Here is a 20,451-nt window from a genome sequence, read left to right as displayed (position 1 = left end):
TAATTTTGCTTAAGAGTGTATGGGGTTCTATGGAAATGGCGCGACGAGGTATATTTACCTTGCCATCTATGCAAAGTCAATTCATCAAATATCCGAGTGTAAACATAAACTGTTTCAACGATGACCCCTTCATTTGTGGTTTGTGAACAAGGTTCTCGCGCGTACAACGAAGAATTGTACTTGGTTGTTTCTTTGCCAGTGACAATATTTACAATCGCTATACTATGGTTTTATGCAACAAGCTTATTCGCGAAAATTATAAGCACATGTTCAAGCTAAACTGATATGAGTTTGTTCAGTATAGCTGCCAAAAGAGTCCAGTTTCAGCCAGTTCTTGTGCCAAACAGGCCTCTGTTCAGACCTGCTTGTGTATCAGCAGGTCCTGTTTGCTGACAAATAGGTCCCTTTGAAAACCATTTGAAATCCCTATAACCCTGTTCCAGGTTATGTGCGCTTTTCGAATAGGGTTTCTTTGTTGGCACCTTAAAATCTACGCTCTCCCAAGCATCACCAAATGTTGCTATGGCTCATCAATTTCTCATGCGAGATCAGTCTGGCTTCATGCAACATTCCTGAAATGACGGTCGATATCCACGTGTTGTAGAGTACATGGCAAGAAAGCCGATTTGTGGAACGAAACTGTGGTCACATGACAGAGCAAGGCAATGCATTGTTCCCTCTTCGCTGTCCATCGAACCTACGCTTTTGTCGCTCTGCTCGCAGCGATGTTATACGAGGTCATTTGGAGTACTGAGCTTGCGCGGTATGCCAGATTTGTTGTGGAGCGGAAAAAGAATTACGCGCGCTTTTGCGCACTTGACGATCTTTTTGAAATTATAGAAGGCGGTAGGTATCCATAGAGCGTTCATTTTATTGGTTTTAAAGCGAAGCACTCTGCCTTTTCTTCGACTTTCCTACTGCTGCTGCTGCAGCTGTGGTTGCTCCGGTCTGGCACAACGCGTCGGCGCACGGTTCAGAACGTGTATACATGGAAGGAGCATGGTAGAGGAGAAAAGAGACGCGAGGAATTCGTTTGGACCGCACCGCGTAGAATGTGCACAATGCCCTCTGGAGCTCCCGGGTCTTCGCCACATTAGCCTCTTGACAGCTTTAATTATCCGTGACCTCTCGCAAGCGCTTACCTTTCTACCATCATGCAAGTCCAGAGGAAAGCTAGGTGGAATGGAAGAGAGGAGGGGGAGAGGAGGTAGAGAATGGGTAGAACCGACGGCAGTCACGAAACTAGTGAATAACGTTATCGAATATTTTATTGTAGGGCTAGTTGGTTTTCCATGCACTCAGTGTAGCGCTTGTCCTTGTCCGCCTTTCTTGTCTCTGAAGTTACTACTTCAATTATGAGTGAATAATAAAACAGCCTTGCCACTCTTCGCTCGCAGTTCCCATACGTATACAAGGAGGGGAAGTGGGGATAGGGAAAAGGTGACGTGAGAAGGCAAGCAAGCGCTGGATAAAACTAAGTTGAAGGTACGGTACGGTGCGTTTCTGCTATTTCTGAAAAATAAAGCCATGGAAAGATGTCTAGCGGACAACTTACGCAGCGCATGCAGAAGCAGAGCCGCATCAATTAAAGTGGTCGACCGTCCAATCAACACTCCTGTGCCCGCCGCGATTGCTTTGCGGTTATGGCACTGCTCGAGGTCGCGGATTTGGTAGAGACCGCCGCATTTCGACAGGAGCGAAATAAAAAAAAAAAAACCCTCACGCAGTTTGATTTAGGAACACGTTAAAGAACACCACAGTGCCAAAATTAATCCGGTGTGCGCCAATACGACCTGCCTCATAATCCGATAGTGGTTTTGGCACATACAGCCCCATAAACTAAGTGTAATGACGTTCCATGATGTGGTGTGCCATGTGAAGCAATGACAAAGCTCGACCCTCTTAGAGGATATGAAATATGGCGCACAACACCACCTCTCCCTTTGTGTTTTGTGTAGTACGCAGTCAGACAGCAGTGGTGCTCGCAAGGTAACGTTTAACGTGAAATCATCACTCCTGTGTTAGACTAAACGTTGAAGAAATTAAACATTCGCCGTCAACATCACCGCTAATTATCATCAATCTAAGGAAACAGCACAGAAAGCTTCGCTTACATGGATTCCCACAGTGAGTGAGGTCTGCATAATTTTTGGTTTTGTGAATCGACTTGCGCCTTACTATTGGCGCGAGCACTGAAGTTCGCACCTGCGCTGCCATTGCATACGTGCCTTTTTTCGACTACAGAGTGCGCGTTTGTAGCGGCGGATATCGCAAGTTTGCTCACCTTACGAGCAGTTTTAGCTTTGGTAATAAGGCTTCTTTTCATTCGGTGGCCCCAGGTAGTCAATAACTATTCCAGTGCATCGTTTCTCCCACCTAGACAACCAGGTGCCCATTTCTACGTTCTTTCTTTCCCCTTTCTTCTTTTTTTTTGTAGGCCCTTACAATGGTAGTCTCCGAATAACGCCATCACCACCAAAATTTCCCTTTTCAGACTGTTAAAAAAGGCGACCACACATCAATTCACGCCACCTAACGTGACAGGCCACTTCTTGTGCGAATCGCTCGCGCAATGTCCCGGTTCTTGGAACCTTGAGTATCCCTATGACCTGTGAAAAAATTACGCTTTGTACTTGTTATAATTACTCCCCCCCCCCCTTACAGTGATGGCCTGTATGGTAGATGTAGATTATCTATGTAAATATATAAAATAAATAAACAAGCCATTGAGATATTATAAAAATAATGTATAAAAATCGACCACTATTTCTGCTTGTCAGGTCTGGGTGCTTACTCAATCCTAGCCGGACCTAAAGAAGCGCAGGCTGGCTCGAGTGACGATGTGCGGAAGTGCTGAATGCCGGCGTTCTCTTTCGTGCAGGGTGCTTTCGACGATCGTTGTGCAGGGCATCTACTGCGCCATGTACTGCTCGTACCCTCTGCCGGGCGGGTACGACCCGTGCCCTCTGCTGTCCCGCTTCCGGAGGAAAAAGCGATCCAGGCCACCGCCAAGGTCCAACTCAGCCGAGGTCATGGTGCGTGCGCAACGGACATACTATGTGATGCGTCAGCGATTAATATGGACGCTAGTACCTGGTCACTGTGAATTGGCAACTTGAATATGTGAAATTTGTTCGCAGTTGAAAGCTACATCTCGCGTTGCCTATGCGATCCAAGGCTAAAGTGGAAAGCAGTCTCCTGATTGCCAAGACGCCCTAAAATGTACGCAGTTCTAAAAGATGCATCCTTAGATAAAATATTTGTCTGCAAACATTCGCATCTTTGCGCCTCGCAAATGCACGCAAAGATGCGGGGCGACTGGCCGCTCGAGGCATTTTGCCCGTATTCGCGGGCTTCTTTCGTGCTCGGAAAAACACATTCTGTAGTACGTATTGAGGAACAGAAAGCTGTATCGGGAGCTTTTCATGTCGCTCTGTAATTTTCTCATTGACACTTTTCATATAACTAACATTTGAGAATTTGATCAATTATATAGGGCTAATTATCTAATTAGGTGGAAGGAAAAAAAATAGTTTGAGTATCTCCAAGGGACAGCAAATATTTCCTTTCTTCTGTCCAGCTACGTGGCATTTGCATATTTTTTAGCTCTGGTTAATGTCCGCAGGGGAACCCTGAACATTCGCAGGGAAACCCTGTATATAGACTGTTAAGAGTTGTCAACGCTGCAATAAGTAATACATAACCTTTTGTAAATGAGCCAGTCTACATTGTCTGAGTGCATATTGATAGTATATTTCTTGCGTATACATACATACATACATGCATATATATATATATATATATATATATATATATATATATATATATATATATATATATATATATATATATATATATATATATATATATATATATATATATATCATATCATATCAAGAGCAGCCAATAAACGGACAGCAAGAAAAACATAGGAGGGATTGTACTTACTACTTGAATTAAAAGAAAGGATAAATTAATGGCAATGAAAGTGGATGAAAAACAACATTGCGCAGGTATCTTCTTGTTCTTACCTAACGAGGGTCTCAAAACCGGCAACATTTATGCCTTGAGGTAGCATGTGCGGATTTATTGACCAGTTGCCTTCACCCAGAAAAATTACGTACTCGTGACGCCTGCGGCAGAAAGGATGTTCCACATCCGCCGCCAAGGTTTGTGAGTGTAGGCGCTGACTAAGACTCCCAGACTCCCAGAGGAGTCAGGATACCTCGATTAGAAACAGCAATGAACAGGATACCGAAACTCTTCCTATAACTAGCGATGAGGTCGAAAGGTCCTTCCAAGACATGAAACGAGGAAGAGCGGCAGGACAAGATGGAATAAGAGTCGATTTAATCAAAGATAGAGGAAACATAATGCTTGGAAAACTGGCGGCTCTATATACGAAGTGTCTATCGACTGCAAGAGTCCCAAAAAAACTGGAATAATGCAAACATTATACTAATACACAAAAAGGAACACGTTAAATAATGGAAAAATTATAGGCCCATTAGCTTACTCCCAGTATTATATGAAATATTCAGCAAAATAATCTCCAGTAGAACAACAGCAACACTGGACTTTAGTCAACCAAGGGAACAGGCAGGTTTTAGGAAGGGATACTCTACAATAGATCACATCCGTGTCATTAATCAGGTAATCGAGAAATCCGCAGAGTGCAATAAGCCTCTCTATATGGCTTTCGTAGATTACGAAAAGACATTTGATTCAGTAGAGATACCAGCAGTCATGGAGGCATTACGTAATGAAGGAGTACAGATCGCTTACGTAAATATATTGGAAAATATCTAGAGAGATTCTACAGCTACCTTGTACACAAGAAAATTAGGAAGATACCTATAAAGAAAGCGGTCAGGCAGGGAGACACAATCTCTACAATGCTATTCACTGCTTACTTCGAAGAAAGAAGTATTCAAGCTATTAAACTGGGAAAGCTTAGGAGTAGGGATCGACGGCAAGTACCTCAGCAACCTTCGATTTGCCAATGACATTGTTCTATTCAGCAACACTGCAGACGAGTACAACTGATTGAGGACCTTAACAGAGAAAGTGTAAGAGTGGGGCTGAAGATTATTATGCAAAAGACAAAGATAATTATGAATAGATTGGCAAGGGAACAAGCGTTCAGGATTGCCAGTCAGCCTATAGAGTCTGTGAAGGAGTACGTTTACCTAGGTCGACTAATCACAGGCAACTCCGATCATGAGAAGGAAATTCATAGACGAATAAAATTGGGTTGGATGGCACACGGTAGAAATTGTCAGCTCCTGAGTGGAAGCTTGCCATTATCACTGAAAAGGAAGGTGTGCAATCATTGCATTCTACCGGTGCTGGCATATGGGGCAGAGACTTGGAGATTGACAAAGAAGCTTGAGACCAAGTTAAGGACCGATCAAAGAGCGAGGGAACGAAGAATGCTAGGCATAACGTTAAGAGACTGAAAGAGAGTGGCTTGGATCAGAGAACAAACGGGTCTAGCCGATATTATAATTGACATTAAGAAAAAGAAATCAAGCTGGGCAGGTCATGTATTGCGCAGGTTACATAACCGTTGGACTATTAGGATTACAGAATAGGTAACAAGAGAAGGGAAACGCTGTCGAGGACGGCAGAAGACTACGTGGAGCGGTGAAATGAGGGAATTTGCGGGCGCTAGTTGGAATCGGTTGTCGCAGGACAGGGGCAATTGGAGATCGCACGGAGAGGCCGTCGTCCTGAAGTGGACATAAAATGGGATGATGATGATGATGATGATGATGGTAATGCTGATGTTGATGATACAAGAAAGTGGATGGGGAAATGGCGCTGCGGTAGGTCAATTGATTAGAGCATCGCACGCGACTTGGGATCATTTCCTGCCTGCGGCAAGTTGTTTTTTCATCCACTTTCATTGCTACTAAGTTATCATTTCTTTTATTGAAATTGTGAGTACAAGTAATTTCCCCTATGTTGTCTTTGGCGTCTTCGTTTGTTGGCTTCTCATGATACGATTAATAAAAATTAATAAAAGTAAAATAATGAATCATCATGTGTACAACTCAGTGACCCTCAAAGCTAAAATCTTAGAATGCATCATACCTGTACGAGTCGGATTACACAGAAGTGATCGATAGGTTCACCAGGCATGACATCTTAAAGCAACACTCACTAACTGGTATGTGAAGCCATCAACCTCTGCAGAGAGGGACGATATCTTGCCTAAACGCACATGTAAGACCCTGAGAGTGTATAAGAATAATGGAAACTTAAACTGCATACATGGCTAACAAAGCCACTTTGAGGTTTTCAAGCTTTTTTTTTTTTGGAAGAGAAGGCGGACCAGCAGCATCTCCTGTTGAGTTGCTAGGGTCTAACAATAAAATAAACTGAAGAGGTATTTATTACTGGAATCGCACCTATAATCAAAAGTGGATTCTCTGCCGTGCGACGTATGTTGAAAATTCACAAACTGAAATATTATTTACAGCTTGCTTGAAATTTTTCTTTCGTTTACACAGGTTTTCGAACTGCAGTTCATATTGTCGTGCTCTCTTCCAGAGTCAATTATGATGTAGTACAAGTTTTTACTGTTTTGAATGCTTTAACGTATTGATAGTTGGTTACATTTAGCTATCTCGTTTCGTTGACTGATAATATTTTTTTTTATTCATACGATACTGCGGGCTTTTCAGAGGCCCAAGCAGCGTGTGTACAAACACACTTGAATAGACACAAGAAAAAATTAGCACATGTCAATCAGTAGCAGGTACAAACGGGTACATCATCGAGTAGCACTTCAGTATGTGCAAAGTATGGGGTTAAAGTGTGAGCTTGGTGGTGCCGGTATGTCTGGTTGTTAAGGCTTAATATATATTGATTTGCTCAATTAATAATTAATTACTAATAAGTGCTGAAAAAAGTCAAGGCGCAATTTTTTTCTTCGTAAACCTAGTAAGTGTATGACATTTTTTACCACGAGTTCCATGGGAGAACCATTCTGCGAAAATTTAGAAAAAATAAATCGAATTGAATGTTCCATGAATGTATGAATGTTTCATGATAATTTGTTAGTAATGGTGACTCGCAAGTAATTGTAGTTAGTAACCTCTTGTATGTCTGATGAACCTAGCTTATAAATGTGTATAAGTGTTTTTTTCTGCGTGTAATTTGTAAAATAATTCGTTTGTAAATGCGGCGTTTCAGCTCTTGAAAGACTTACTATTCAAGCAGAACGCATTGAAAGACGTACAAAACAAGTAAAAAGAATATGCTCCGATTATTTATCGCGATTGTTGTCAATGGGTGATCTTCCTGAATTTGGATATCACAGGAGATACCCATTTTGCCGCCATTTTATGATTTTCGGAAGCTATTGCTTTTTTTTAAGATGGCGGATACAACATATGAAAAGCTGGAATACACTGATCAATCGCCGAAGGGATCTCAATAAAACTTTCCTCCTTAAAATCTTTGTACGTAGCCAAAAAAAAAAAGAAATTTCTCGGTGTTGTCCAAAAATAATAATAAAAAGAGCCTGGCGAGACCGCATCGATCATCCTGTGTACGGAAGCAATGCGTCTTCTGACCGTGTCATGGATCCGTCGGGAAGTAGGGGAGAAGCACACAAACGCATGATGACCTTACGTTCTTTCTTTGGCCTACTAATATATTTCTATGAGCCGAATCTAACGTAGCAGCCCACTTCACTTTAAATATCAACCTCAAATTAACGTTTAAGTACACGAAACAACATTTGCACGCGTTCGTCATGTCTGTAGGAAATCGTGTCAAGGAATACAACAGTTTCATGGAATTGAGCTGCACGATAGAAGATGAAGAAACGTATGAGGGGGAAACGTTTTTTCGGAACGGCCGTTCGAAGCATACGGAGCTCTTGGTACCGACGGTTGACTGTCTCGCATGAAAATTGCACAGGCACATATAGCGCGACGACCCAGAAATTCGACTGAACTCCATAGAAAATTTCAGAGCATATGAGGAAACGATTCTGGGGAAGGCCGCACGGTGTCGGAAACTTCGTGAAAAAAGAAAGATCGTCATCCATGCAAGAGTAGCACGAAACTACGCATGCAGTACAAGTCCTTTAAATAACATTAATTAAATGCTCACCGTCTGATAATGAGACACGGCTGTAGTGGGGGGACTGCTGATTAATTTTAACTACCTGGGATTCTGTAATGTGCGCCTAAAGCTAAGTACACGCGCGTTTTTATATTTCGCCCCCCTCGAAATACTGCCGGGATGGAACTGTAACAAGCCTGTGACGCCCCCTCGGGCATAATCTTCGTTGGCTTGCCAGGCTCGGTGGCCTGCCAGGCTCAGTAGGCAACAATGGTCACCGCACCGCAATAAACACCGACGAGCACAGCTGCTCGGGCTCAGTCATCGTTCATCACCACCACGCTGCGGAGCGTCCGTATAATGGAGGGTGCCTCGAGCCCTCCCTTGATCATGAAATCGGGCGAATCGTGACACTGTTGACGAGTACACACGGATCGTCCCATGCCACCGCGAGCAGCGAAACACGGCCCCCCTTGCTGCCGCCATGCCGCTGTACGGAAGGCTCCAACCGCTCGAGGGAGATGGGTCCGCCTGGCCAATTTACGAGGAACAAGTCCAAGTGTTCTTCCGAGCAAACGACACACCCGAGGCGAAAGAGCGGGACATTTTCCTGGCCAGCTGCGGGACCTGCAATTCAGTCTACTGCTCGACCTTCTCAAGCCAGCCACGCCGCATGTTAAGACGCTGGGTAAGCTGCTCGCCATACTGCGCTCGCATTTCAACCCAGCACCGTACACACTAATGGAGTGTTTCCGCTTCAACAACCGGAGCTGCCGGGAAGGAGAGACCCTTGGGCAGTTCGTCGCTGCTCTACGAGGGTTAGCGAGTGCCTGCATTTTCGGGGACCAGCTGGGCTCGCTGCTCCGGGACCGTTTCGTCTGCGGAATCAACAACACCGCCATGCAGACGCGACTCCTGGAGCTTCCCGATCCTTCGCTGGACGACGCCGTAAAGGCAGCGCTGGCAATGGAAGGTGCCGCCAAGGATTCCGGCGAGATCGCCCGTGCCACTGGCTCACCGCCGGCAGAAGCGGCGGTCAACAAGTTGGCGACAAAGGGCAATACCTGCGGTCGCTGTGGTGGTGCTCACTCCCCCTCACAGTGCCAGTTCTCTCGAGCACAATGCTTCACGTGCGGGAAAACTGGGCACCTGACACGTGTATGCCGAAGGGGGAGGACGAACAGCAAACAGCAGCAGCAGCCTGGTTCAAGCCCAGGTACCACACAAGCCCGCGGCCAGGGTAGTCGTCGCAAAGGTACGCGGCGGGGGCGTGCGCCAGCAGGTTCAAGTTCTTCCGCGGCCAGTCTCCACTTCGTGGCCGAGGACCCGCCGATTTGCGACATGTGGCACACAGGCTTTGCACCGTCGTATGTGTTGTACATGCTGACCGTCGAAATCTGCGGGCACCCCTTTTCCATGGAGCTGAACACATGGGCCAGCGTGTCTGTCATGGCCGGGAAACGGTTCAAGCGTACCTTCCCCGGTGTGTCCGTCGAGGCTTCGGGCGTAATGCTGCGCAGCTACTCCGGATAGCTCTCGCAGGTGTAGGGTCAGGAACATGTCAGCGTTCGCTTTGGCGACAGGGAGGCAACCCTTCCCCTTTACTTAACCAAGGGGTCGTTGCCGGCGCTGCTGGGCCGAAATTGTATTCATGCACTGGGAGTTCGTCTGCTACAGTACCAGGAAACCAGCCTGCATGTGGTGAAAGACGTCGCCAGCCTCCTAATCGAGTTCAAGTCCCTTTTCCAGCCAGGGGTGGGCACATTCGCCGGCACGACGGCTGGCATCTATGTACCTGAGGGAGCCCGGCCACGTTTTTTCAAGCCTCGCCCACTGCCGTTCGCCCTGAAGGATGGAGTCACCCCGCAGCTGCAACGGTTACAGCGCGAGGGCATCCTGGTGCCCGTCAAGACGTCTGAATGGGCCGCTCCAATTGTACCAGTCCTCAAGCGAGATGGCAGTGTCAGTTTCTGCGGGGACTTCAAGGTTACCATCAACTCCGTCGCTGCCGTCGAGAAGTACCCGTTGCCCCGGATTGATGATCTCTAGTCAGCGTTGTCCGGTGGACATAAGTTCAAGCCTGACTTCAGAGATGCTTACCAGCAGCTGGTGCTCCAGGATGCCTCCCGGAAGTATGTCACAATATCGACAACATTGGCGCTTACCCTTTGGCGTGGCCTCTGCCCCAGCCACATTTCAGAGGCAGATGGACAACCTCTTCAGGGGCTTGAGGCACATGGTGGTGTACTTGGATGACATCCTGGTTACTGGCAGCGACGACGGGGACCACCTGCAAAACCTGCACAACGTCCTGGCACGGCTGGAGGGTGCCGGCTTAAAGTGAAAAGGCCTAAAGCTGGAAAAGTGCATTTTCCTGGCCCCCAGTGTTGAGTACTTGGGGCATATCATTTCCCAGGCTGGCCTAGCCCCGGCTCCCCACAATGTTTTTTTTTTTATTTAAGTATCCTAAAGGCCCATGCGGCCATTACATAGGGGTGTTACAATGAATTAGTAATATATACAGTATACGCATTTAAACAGATAATGCATGCTACAATAAAAAGAACACAAGCGGAAAAACAAGAAAAAAAAAACCAGTAAGAGCAATACAACGACAAATCCTAAACGCTGGAGATACATATAGATTTAAAATGGGTGTTACACAAAATCAACGTAATTTGGTCACTTTATACAAGGAAAAACACTTGATAAAGACGTGCACATACCAGCAGATGAAGATGAAACAATGAAAAAATGAAAAGCACAAGCAGAAAAAATGTTATGCAGTACAAGTGACTGTGTGCTGACCTAGAACAAAACCATTTGCGCAAGGAACATCAAAATATGGTGAGGAAGAAAAGTAGGATAAAACTAAAAAATAAAAGAAAAAAGGCGCGCAACAACACAATGATGTCTGTAACAAATGAGCAAGAGAATACTATGTTAGTACGTTAAAATACTGTTTTAATTTTCGTAGGAAATCATCGTGACTTAGAGCTGATACGATTTCATTTGGTGATATATTCCAATGATATATCGCGAGAAAGAGGGGCGAGTGTCTCACCAATCCTCCAGTCGCCTCTTACTAATGTCTATTGCGGACATGTTTGCTTTACCACTGCTCCCTCTGAACCCAAGGGCTTCAAGGAGGCCAGTGGTGCCTAAATCGACCGCTGGGTAGACGTCTTCACATTCTAATAAAACATGCTCCGCAGTTTCCCCAGCTTTACCGCAGCAAGCACATGCTTCTTCTTCCTTCTTATATCTCGCTTTATAGGTGCGTGTTCTAGGTGCGTGTTCCTTTGCAACTTGGTACACTGCCCTCTGGTGGATGAAAATATTTTTTTCGTTATTTTTCCAAGTAACTTGTTTACTTTATATTTTAGTTATTGATGTTCCTAATGTCTTTCTAAAAACTAATTTGCCATAATGTGGGCTTGGCACTTGTTTGTATTTATGAGTTAGGCCACGCGATCATTGAAATCGCCGACAAACAAGTGTGACCGACTCGCGATCAGAGGGCAGCTTCCTGCCTACGTAACGTCGTGGACATTTAACGATAGTTTTTCGCTGTGCCACTGAGGCGCTTCTGCTTGACTCAGAGGGTGTGTCTTGCGAAAGTCTGTTTTGTGATTTTTTATTCCTGTTCATGCCTATTCGCTGATATTATTATTGTTAGTATTATTATTGCTGTTCTTCTTCTTCTTCTTCTTGTTATTATTATTATTATTACTATTATTATTATTTGTTTTTCAAATTATCACACTTAATGACACTTCCGAGTACGACCTGATCGACATACAACCGCCATCGTGTGTGTGTGTGTCACTCTCTACAGCGAGATGTAATTAAAGCAGTATTCCTCGTCGACCGTGCAAATACTGGAAAAGACCGCCGAGTTAAGCGTTGCATAACAAACACCGCAAACGATGGAACAGATTTAAGAAATGTTTCACGCTCGACCACAAAGCGAGCATCGGGGTCTCTCGCGGCGGCTACACGTGCGGTGCGGCAATGGGCGGCGCTCAAGTGCGCTCACTCACACGTGTTTCCGGTCGAAATATATTAGATTTCAATGTCCGGTTAAGTAAGAGAAAAGTGCAACCCTCATTGAGTGCTATTAAGAGCTGGCAGTTTGACAGAAGGCATTAGAATATTTAAAGCTCCGTAATTAAAAAAAAAAGAAACCTTTGCGTAGTTGCAACTCGTGGCTAACGTTTCACGTAATACACGTTCCGCGTTCACGTAAGTGGATCACTTTGTTTAAAAAGGCATTAGGTTGAATCTGTATCTTCGCGTCTCCTCTCCCAGATCTCCATGGAAGACATGAAAGTGCGGGAGCCCGAGACGCCGTCGCCTGTGCCGGAGTACAAGACGCACCGGGGACAGACGGACGTCTGAGCCTGAGCATCCTGGGAGCATCCGCAGATCTTCCTTTATCTCTGGTCCTTCGAAGATCGTGGTACAAAAGCAACGATGTTGAATTGGGAGCGTACAAGTCCAAAACGTTGTGCGCTGTTTGTGTGTAAAACATAGGATCGTCATTTAAGCCTGATGTGTTGATTCTGAGCCACGTGTAATCCAAGCCCTAGGAAAGTTTCACCGATCTCGTTCCCGTTGTATAGTAACTTTGAACGGAAGTGGTAATGACGAGGCACGCGCAGGCGCTGGAGGCTGTGCTCTAGTCCTCTGGGTTTCACACAAGCATTACGCACGTGCACATCCAGGTGACCGCGCTACTGGTTGGCAGACGGAAGTCTCTGGCTTCCGCCGCAGTGCGCCGTCATTGGGAGAGTACTGCCTCCCGTCCATTCTGCCGCCCTCGCCGTCCCGTTGAACTGCGTCAGTCGCGGATCGCGCACTAGCCAATACGACAACAAAGAAAATTTCACGCATGCTGATGCCAATACCTGCGTTCCGTTATCTGGACGACGAGCTCCTTAGCACCAGCGCATGTTCTCGCGAGCTACCGCTCCTTTCGAAATGCGTAGTGCGTGCCGGAAGGAGTCGATACGACGACTTGCAGTTAGCGTGTCGCTGAAGGGCCGTGTAAAGGAGGGAACATTGGGCGATCTTCGGCGTTGAGCACGCAGAAAGGTAGTCCACTGCATCGAGAAAGACAGTGGCGAGAATGAATGATAAGGCATTACGGCCTACATTATGTAAAATTATTTTCCTACGATTTATTTCTTATTACGAGTCGCAGCAAATAACGGTTACTGATAATCATGAAGGCACGGCTTCACATGGCCCACTGACAAAGTAGAAAAATAATGATAATACGACCCGTGCACAACTTTTAATTCGACTATACGGATGCTGTATAAACAATCTTATCATTTTACGCTACAGGGTCGTTTTACTGTTATCACCGCTTATGAGCTTGTAAATGGGCCAATCGTGTTCGTTCTTTCATGTACGGGTGACGCATAAAGAAAGCACACCTCACCTCGAATCGAACGAGAAATTTAGCCGCTTAATGCTAGCAAAAAAAAATAAAAAAATGGCATTGTGCGCTGAAAAACGCCCATGGTTTTCCGCTCGCGAAGATCCACCAGGAATAAAGGGTGAACTCAACAGGGGTTACCTTGCTGAGAGCTAACTCACGGCGATGTGTCCGCGCATCTTGCAGATGGATAAATTATGCGTGAGATAATTATTGTGCAAGACGACTTGCATGCTTCTGCAGATGGACGGCGAAGTTCTTCTGGTTGCACTGTGGTTCTGTTAATGTTTCCCAGGAAAACCGTGCAGCTTATGTGCGTACAGCGCGTACCTAACAGTTCAGCGTTCATAATGATTTCTCTCACTAACTGCGCTGGGGGAACCAAACAGCCAGTGAAGTGTGACAGTTTTTGTTTGTGCTTGTGTGCAATTCGATGAACTGTCTATGCGAGCGCTTTAGTTTTGTCAAGCTTCCAAACCGGGACCATTCACCCAATAGCAACAAAAGATGCATCGTCACTTTCTCGTGTCTCATCGTCATGGTCCACATTGAACCTTTGTCGTTCCAGAGAATATGGTTATTACGATTTGATCTCGGTAACTGCTTATTGTGTAGGGACAGTTTTCAGTACATTCGTAATCCTCTTTGATAGCGCTCCGGTATTGAGCGGTGGTTTTCTTTTGTCGATGTCGATGCTGTCGCGTGCTGGGAGAAAACTTTACGCTCGAACTTGCATGTTTAAGATATTCGTCCATTGCAGCAGCATTTCTCGAGATATCACTGCCATGCTACCTGTCCAAGCACTAATGTGTTTGATGCATTATCACGTTAGCGCCGGGCAACTGAAGTGAAAAGAAATGCGGTGGCGGCGGCCCACGGTTCGTTCACATTGCTTAGTTGCCTTGACACTGCGTGCGTGATAAAGCAGTAGGAACAAGAATGAGGCAAGTGTGCAAAGTCGTTACCGTACAGTGCACATTGACGTTGTGTCGTGGTGCATGAGGTATTAGATAACAACAGCACCAAATAATTAAAGTCAATCAAATACAACAGACGAGAAGAAAGTGACAGGACTGAGCACTCAGCGTTAAGGCTGTGCGGCGAAAAAAAGAAAACAAAAGAAAGACGCGATGGAAAGTCCACAAAACGACGTGGAAAGCGCCTGTCCAGGTCGTTTCGTGCTTTCTTGTTCTGGTTTTTAATTTTTTTTTGCTTTTCACAATTTGGCATTCCAGGGAAATGTAACAACTCACCCGTGAGCGAATTCTTTCGGCGCTCCGTCTCCTCTATTTGTTGTTTCTTTAAAGAGGTTGAAATTTGTCTTAGCCTTTTAAAACGCATGAATTAGCCCAGTTGCCTCCAATAGACAGGTGCGTGCGTTAGCTGTGCGCCAAGAGATAAGTGTGGTTCAGCATGCGTTTCTCGTTGCGCGAGAACAGAGCGTGCGCACTTCACACATTAAAGGTGATTCAGACGTCAGCTTTACACTGTGCACTTTGTCGATGCCTTATTAGCATTTAGTTTGTCATTCCAGAGTGAGTGCAAGTTGTCGGGAGCATTTAGATGAGCTTTGCTTTGGTATTGCTGTTCGGGTGCAAGACCTGTATCTGTTAATTCCGTCTTGTGCGTGTCGTTGTACTACGTATTGTCAAGTGCGATTGTATTTCATAACGGCCTGGCTGCGTTAAAACGGGAACGAGCACGAAACCAACAGAAAAGACGCCGTGGCCACGACGAGCGCTCGCCGCGTCTTGCCATCGTCTCTTGTTTTTGTTTCCGCATTTGGCACAGCTGACCGATATGGACAAACTAGCGCCTTTAGTTGCTCTGTTCAGTGAGAATGGGCATTTTAATAATCTAGGCAATGCCGAGGGTCATAAAAAGAATTTGCGCTTAAAAGATTAACTGTGCTCAACCAAAGGATGCCGCTCGAGCCAACGTTCCCACAATAGACTTGTCAGGAGAAGCCCAAATGTCTAACTGTTGACTCCATCGACATCTGTTGTTCGGCCCTTGTTCACCACTTCATTTTATTACCACGTTTGCGTCCGGACCATTCTAAGTACGTTAGTCCGCCGTAACCTTCACGAAAGTTTAAAATGTTGGCGAAGGACCAACTACATTCGCAACGCTGACGGCTTTAAGGAATGCGCGTGACAGTTACACTTGCCTGTTAAATAAGTCGGAGCTGTCGACAGTGACATGCATCCGTGTGCGCGGCCAGTGTAAAACAATTTAGGTCATATGGGTCGTGCAAAGCCCAATATAGAGATCATGCACTAATGCTGAAACCATGGACGCACTATCGCACCGAAATCTTTACGGTGGATTGCCACTAGTAAAATGGCTTGATGAGATCACTCATCACGTACACAGTGGCAATGAAACTTTCGAGAAAATAAGTACTAAATATGCGGCTCTAATTGAGTAACATTTCGCCTTTCTCTTTATGACATGATGACTGTGACATGCTGACATGCCTGCGGAGTAAGCGGCATGCGCTACAAGCGATGGCCGACAAGTTAATGCCAAACCGAGCAGTCTTCCTGTGGGCAAGCAGGTGTGTAGATGGGGGAGGGGGGATGCCTTTGTTTCTTCCTCTGCTTGGTGTGCTGTGCACGAGTGTGAGTGGTGCAAGCTCTTCACCACTGGGTGGGGGTCGTGGTTAGAGTTGGTATACTATGGAGGAAAGAAACTAGCAGGAAACACGGCGCTACGCTGCAAGTTTTCGCAAGTCACCTCTTCATGAAGCCGTCCCTTTTTGCTATTTAAAGTGAGTGCTATTATTTGTCTCTTTTGCCCGTTTTCGTGCTTGGAATTTTCGCCGACGCATGCGCGTTCGTTGTCTACCCTTGTAGCTCTCTGAGACGCTCTAGCTGCTACCGCTATAGGTATGCTGATTAACGGCTCCGTTCTCCACGAAATAATGAAATGAAACAAGAAACTCAACCTAAATATCCTCACTGCAATAAATGTATTTGGTTATTCTTTTAATGGTGCGAGTCCCTTTCATGAAGCGTTCGGCTAATCGCTTACACTGACAGTCATCGTCGTTGTCGTCGATGGTTTCTGCACTGCCATGCATCCAGATGTCTGCTTGACTCGGCCTAGTTATTCTTGATACCGGTAGGTTTTAATGAAGCCACACTTGTTCGTGGTCCTTGGTAAACACTCCGTCTTCTCCCGATATGTTTGTGCCACCTTGGTCGTGTATGAGAGCTAATATAACGTATGCATTTATCGTCTTCGTTGAAATGTGCGCGTGTTTGAGCCGTAATTCGTTGCCGGATCTCGTTTTTATCGAAAGAGCGTGCAGAGGGCACAGCGATTGAAGTACACTAAAACCCACCTCCCCACGATCACGTGCAGGGTCGAATTTCTTTGGCTTGAATGCTTTTCTTTCTCTTGACCCCGCATCCTTCTTGTTCATCTCGTTCCTTCGTATTAGTACGCAGTGCACAGCATTCCATATTGTGCGATGGCCAAAACGAATACGAAACTCAAGTTAGACTATGTTAAAGAGGAATTAGCATGGTTTCATTTCCAAGCCATCCGGCTTTAGCGTTTGTCATTTGTGTGACTGCCTTCTATCTATTGTATTGCGTGTTAATGATACAATTTCATAATGAACCTGCATCTTGTGGCCGCACTTATACGAATAATCAAAACTTCATTGCAGTAATCGTCTTGATCTGCGAAGGGTTCGATGTGCCATTGCGTTTGTGCAGTTTCTTTTTTATAGGCAAATAAACAAGATGTGTTTACACAAGCCTGCTTTCGTTTTGTTGAACAACCGTACTGACTTCCACTTCTTTCAGCGAAGTAAGGGATCCGGGGCTAGGGCTGCTTTTTTCGGCATTGAACACGACAAAACAAGCAAATAACTTAAAAACGCATGCAGTTTTTTGATACAGAAAAGGCAGCTCTTAGACTGTGTCTGAGGAAACAATAAAGAAAGAAAGAAAGAAAGAGGTCGTACAATTTACAGGTACTATCTTGCGTGTCATAGGGTTTTGTCCTAGGACCACTGTTATTTCTGATGATACGTTTAGCAGATAGTAAAAGGTCACGTGTACAAAGGCTTGTACAAATACGTAGTTAAAAGGAAGCTGATTACACAATAATCGGCATGCAACCGCACATGAAAGCACACATCACGCACCAGGCACGTCTTTTAAAGATATCGCGCAAGTCATCGTCCTGGGCGTAAGCTTCCATTTAGGGATTTGACAGTGTTTCTATCTAAAACGGTTTGCGGTGCACCGACACGCATATTTTTAGCTGCATTTTATACACATCTGCGTTGACTATCTGTAAAACATGTACGATAAGCGTAAGCGAATCAATAAACGGTTATTAGGGCACAAGGTCCTTGTGTGTTTTGTGCTCACGCGTCAGTGCCTTCGTATGCGCCACCTTAGCGCTGTAATACAGTCATGCCATACCAACTAACACCCAGGCAAGGCACTTCCTATCAATAGCGAAGCGCGCGCGTATGCACACACACACACACACGCACTGAATTGCTAAAAAAAAGAATCGAGAAGGCATATCTTCACACAAAACAATCATAAAAAACAGTGGCCATATGTTATTGCAATTAGTAATCAACACATCAAAATGTACACACATAAGTTAACTGAAAGTATCCCGAGTACATTTATGTAGCATGAGCAAGCATACGGGAATGACAAAAATAGCTGGAATTGGTTTATCTTGTAGCGCTCCCATCTGCTACGATGCGGAACGCTCACAAGAACAACGAAATAAACAAAGAAGGTAGTGGGGCTAAGCTCCAGTATCGGCTCTGAAGCTTATGTGTCGGTCGCTTTTCCTTTCGTGCTCTACAGCGATGACTTCGGACTGGAACGTGAACGAACCTGGAAACGATGCTGCATAGTAAGTCCTCGCCGAGTCAAGCCCATCAACCGAGTCAAGCCCTTGCTTCCCCAATATCGCAAAGGTGCGATTTCAGCTGGCACCCTTTTGGATGCAGGATCCCCAGGTGTGGTTTCTAGAGTATGCGGCGCAATTCTAGCAACGGATCACTTTCAAGTGATCTCGTCACTGCCACCCGAAGTAGTGAATCGCCTCACCGACGTAATCGGGCAGCCTTTTTGTGAAAAGCCGTATGAGCGCCTGAAGGCGAAGATCTTCATGCCTACCGTACCTTCGGAACCCACTCGGCTGCAATAACTCTTGATCAGGGAAGAACTTGAGGATAGATGCCACTCCTAAATGCTGCACCGGATGCGGCAGCTCTTGGGCGAAGGTAACGTCAACGCCCACAGCGGCCTGCTCAAGGTACTTTTCCTTCAGCGCGTTATCCAACATGTTGACACGACGCTAGACCGCATAGCTTAGCTCGCCGATAAGATCCACGAGGCTGTTGCTCCTTCGGAGATCCTTTGGTTTCTGCCATCGCGGCTACGCCTGAGACCTCAGCGGTCGCCTAGCTCGAAGCGCGTATTGACGCCCTCAGGGTTTCCGTTGATTCACTTCACGACCCCAGACGACGTCAGCACTCTTCAATCCCGCGTGCTTCGTCGTCCTCTCACGACAGAAGAGCAAGCTTCCAGCGAACCTGCTGGTATCACCTGCGTTTTGCACATCGTGCTAGGAAATGCACACCACCTGGTCGGGAAACGACAAGGAGCGATCACTGACGGCCGCACGTGAGCCGTCCCCTCGAGCCTTCTTGCAATTAGGGACAGGTTTGCGGGCATACGTTTCCTTATCGACACAGTGCTCCCATTCAGAAATGATCGTCATTCGAAGCCTCGCGGACAGCCTCGCCGCGCCACTGACGCCTCTACCATAGCGAGAAACCGGCTTTGTTCACGTACCACTGAACTCGGATTACGACGCACGTCCCGCTGGATTTTCGTCATCGCTCACGTCGTCCATCCCATCATCGGTTCGAATTTCCTGTCTTTCTACATCCTTGACGTAAGCATGCGGCACCAACGACTCATTGATGACACTACTTGCCTGCCGATCGTTGGACTTCTATAGAGAGTTGATTGCCCCACTGGCATTCACAAACTTGGGCCGTCAAACGCTTACCACAGAATCTGGGCCGAATTGCCTGAGGCCACGTCTTTGCAAATTGAACAAGCCTCATAACCACACGGTTGCTCACCGCATAATTACACGTGGTCCCCCAGCATTTTCCCGTCGTCGCCGCTTGTTCGGCCAGCGTCTCACCATCGCTAAACGGGACTTTGAGCACATGCTGCAACTTGGCTTTATTTGTCCTTCATACAATCCTTACGTTTCGCCGCTGCATTTGGTATCAAAAAAGGATCCGAATGATTGGCGCTGGTGTAAAGACAACCGTGCAAACTGTGCATGACAGCTACCCACTTTCCCATATTCAACATTTTTCTGAATGGGTGCACCATCTTCAGCAAAGTGGATCTGGTTAAGGCGTACCACTAGATAACAGTTAAACCTAAACGGCATTCCCAAGACTGCCATCACGACGTTCTTCGGTTTTTCGGAGTTTGTGCGCATGCCTTTTGGATTGCGCAACGCCTGACAAACGTTCTAGCGCTTTATCGCTGAGGGGACACGAGATTTGCCACCAATCATCGCGTACATCGATGACACGCTAATCGTTAGCGCCATTGCGAAAGACCACGAGCGTCGCCTGCGCCAGCTTTTGCAACGGCATGGCCGCGTCGTGAACCCACAGAAATGCGTCTTTGGAACGTCCAAGGGGATATTTCGTGGGCCATAGTCTTTCGCGCCACTAGGCATCCTTCGGTTACCATCCCACGTAGAGGCTGTTAGGAATTTCCCGGTGCCCAAGACTTCGCCAGCTTCGCGAGTTCTTGAGTCTCGTCTGTTTTATTCCACACTGCACAGTCATACTGCAGCCGATCACCGGCCTATTGAAGAGCCACGGAGCCAGTCTTCGTCAA

At 46.2% G+C, this 20,451-nt stretch overlaps 1 protein-coding gene across 1 annotated transcript in view; it reads left to right on the top strand.

The window, feature by feature from the left end:
• Nucleotides 1-17,294, top strand: part of LOC126518026 (uncharacterized) — a 39,384-nt gene extending 22,090 nt beyond the window's left edge. The window contains exons 2-3 of the mRNA XM_050167868.3: nucleotides 2,882-3,035; nucleotides 12,391-17,294. Of these exons, the coding sequence (XP_050023825.1) occupies nucleotides 2,882-3,035; nucleotides 12,391-12,480 (244 nt within the window). The 3' untranslated portion in view covers nucleotides 12,481-17,294. The remainder of the gene's footprint in view (nucleotides 1-2,881; nucleotides 3,036-12,390) is intronic.
• The last annotated feature ends 3,157 nt before the right edge of the window (nucleotides 17,295-20,451 follow it).

Source organism: Dermacentor andersoni, chromosome 11 (assembly GCF_023375885.2).
Source record: "Dermacentor andersoni chromosome 11, qqDerAnde1_hic_scaffold, whole genome shotgun sequence".
NCBI classification, from domain to species: domain Eukaryota; kingdom Metazoa; phylum Arthropoda; class Arachnida; order Ixodida; family Ixodidae; genus Dermacentor; species Dermacentor andersoni.
The sequence above is the reverse complement of the archived record's forward strand: the minus strand, read 5'-3'. Positions and strand labels throughout refer to the sequence as shown.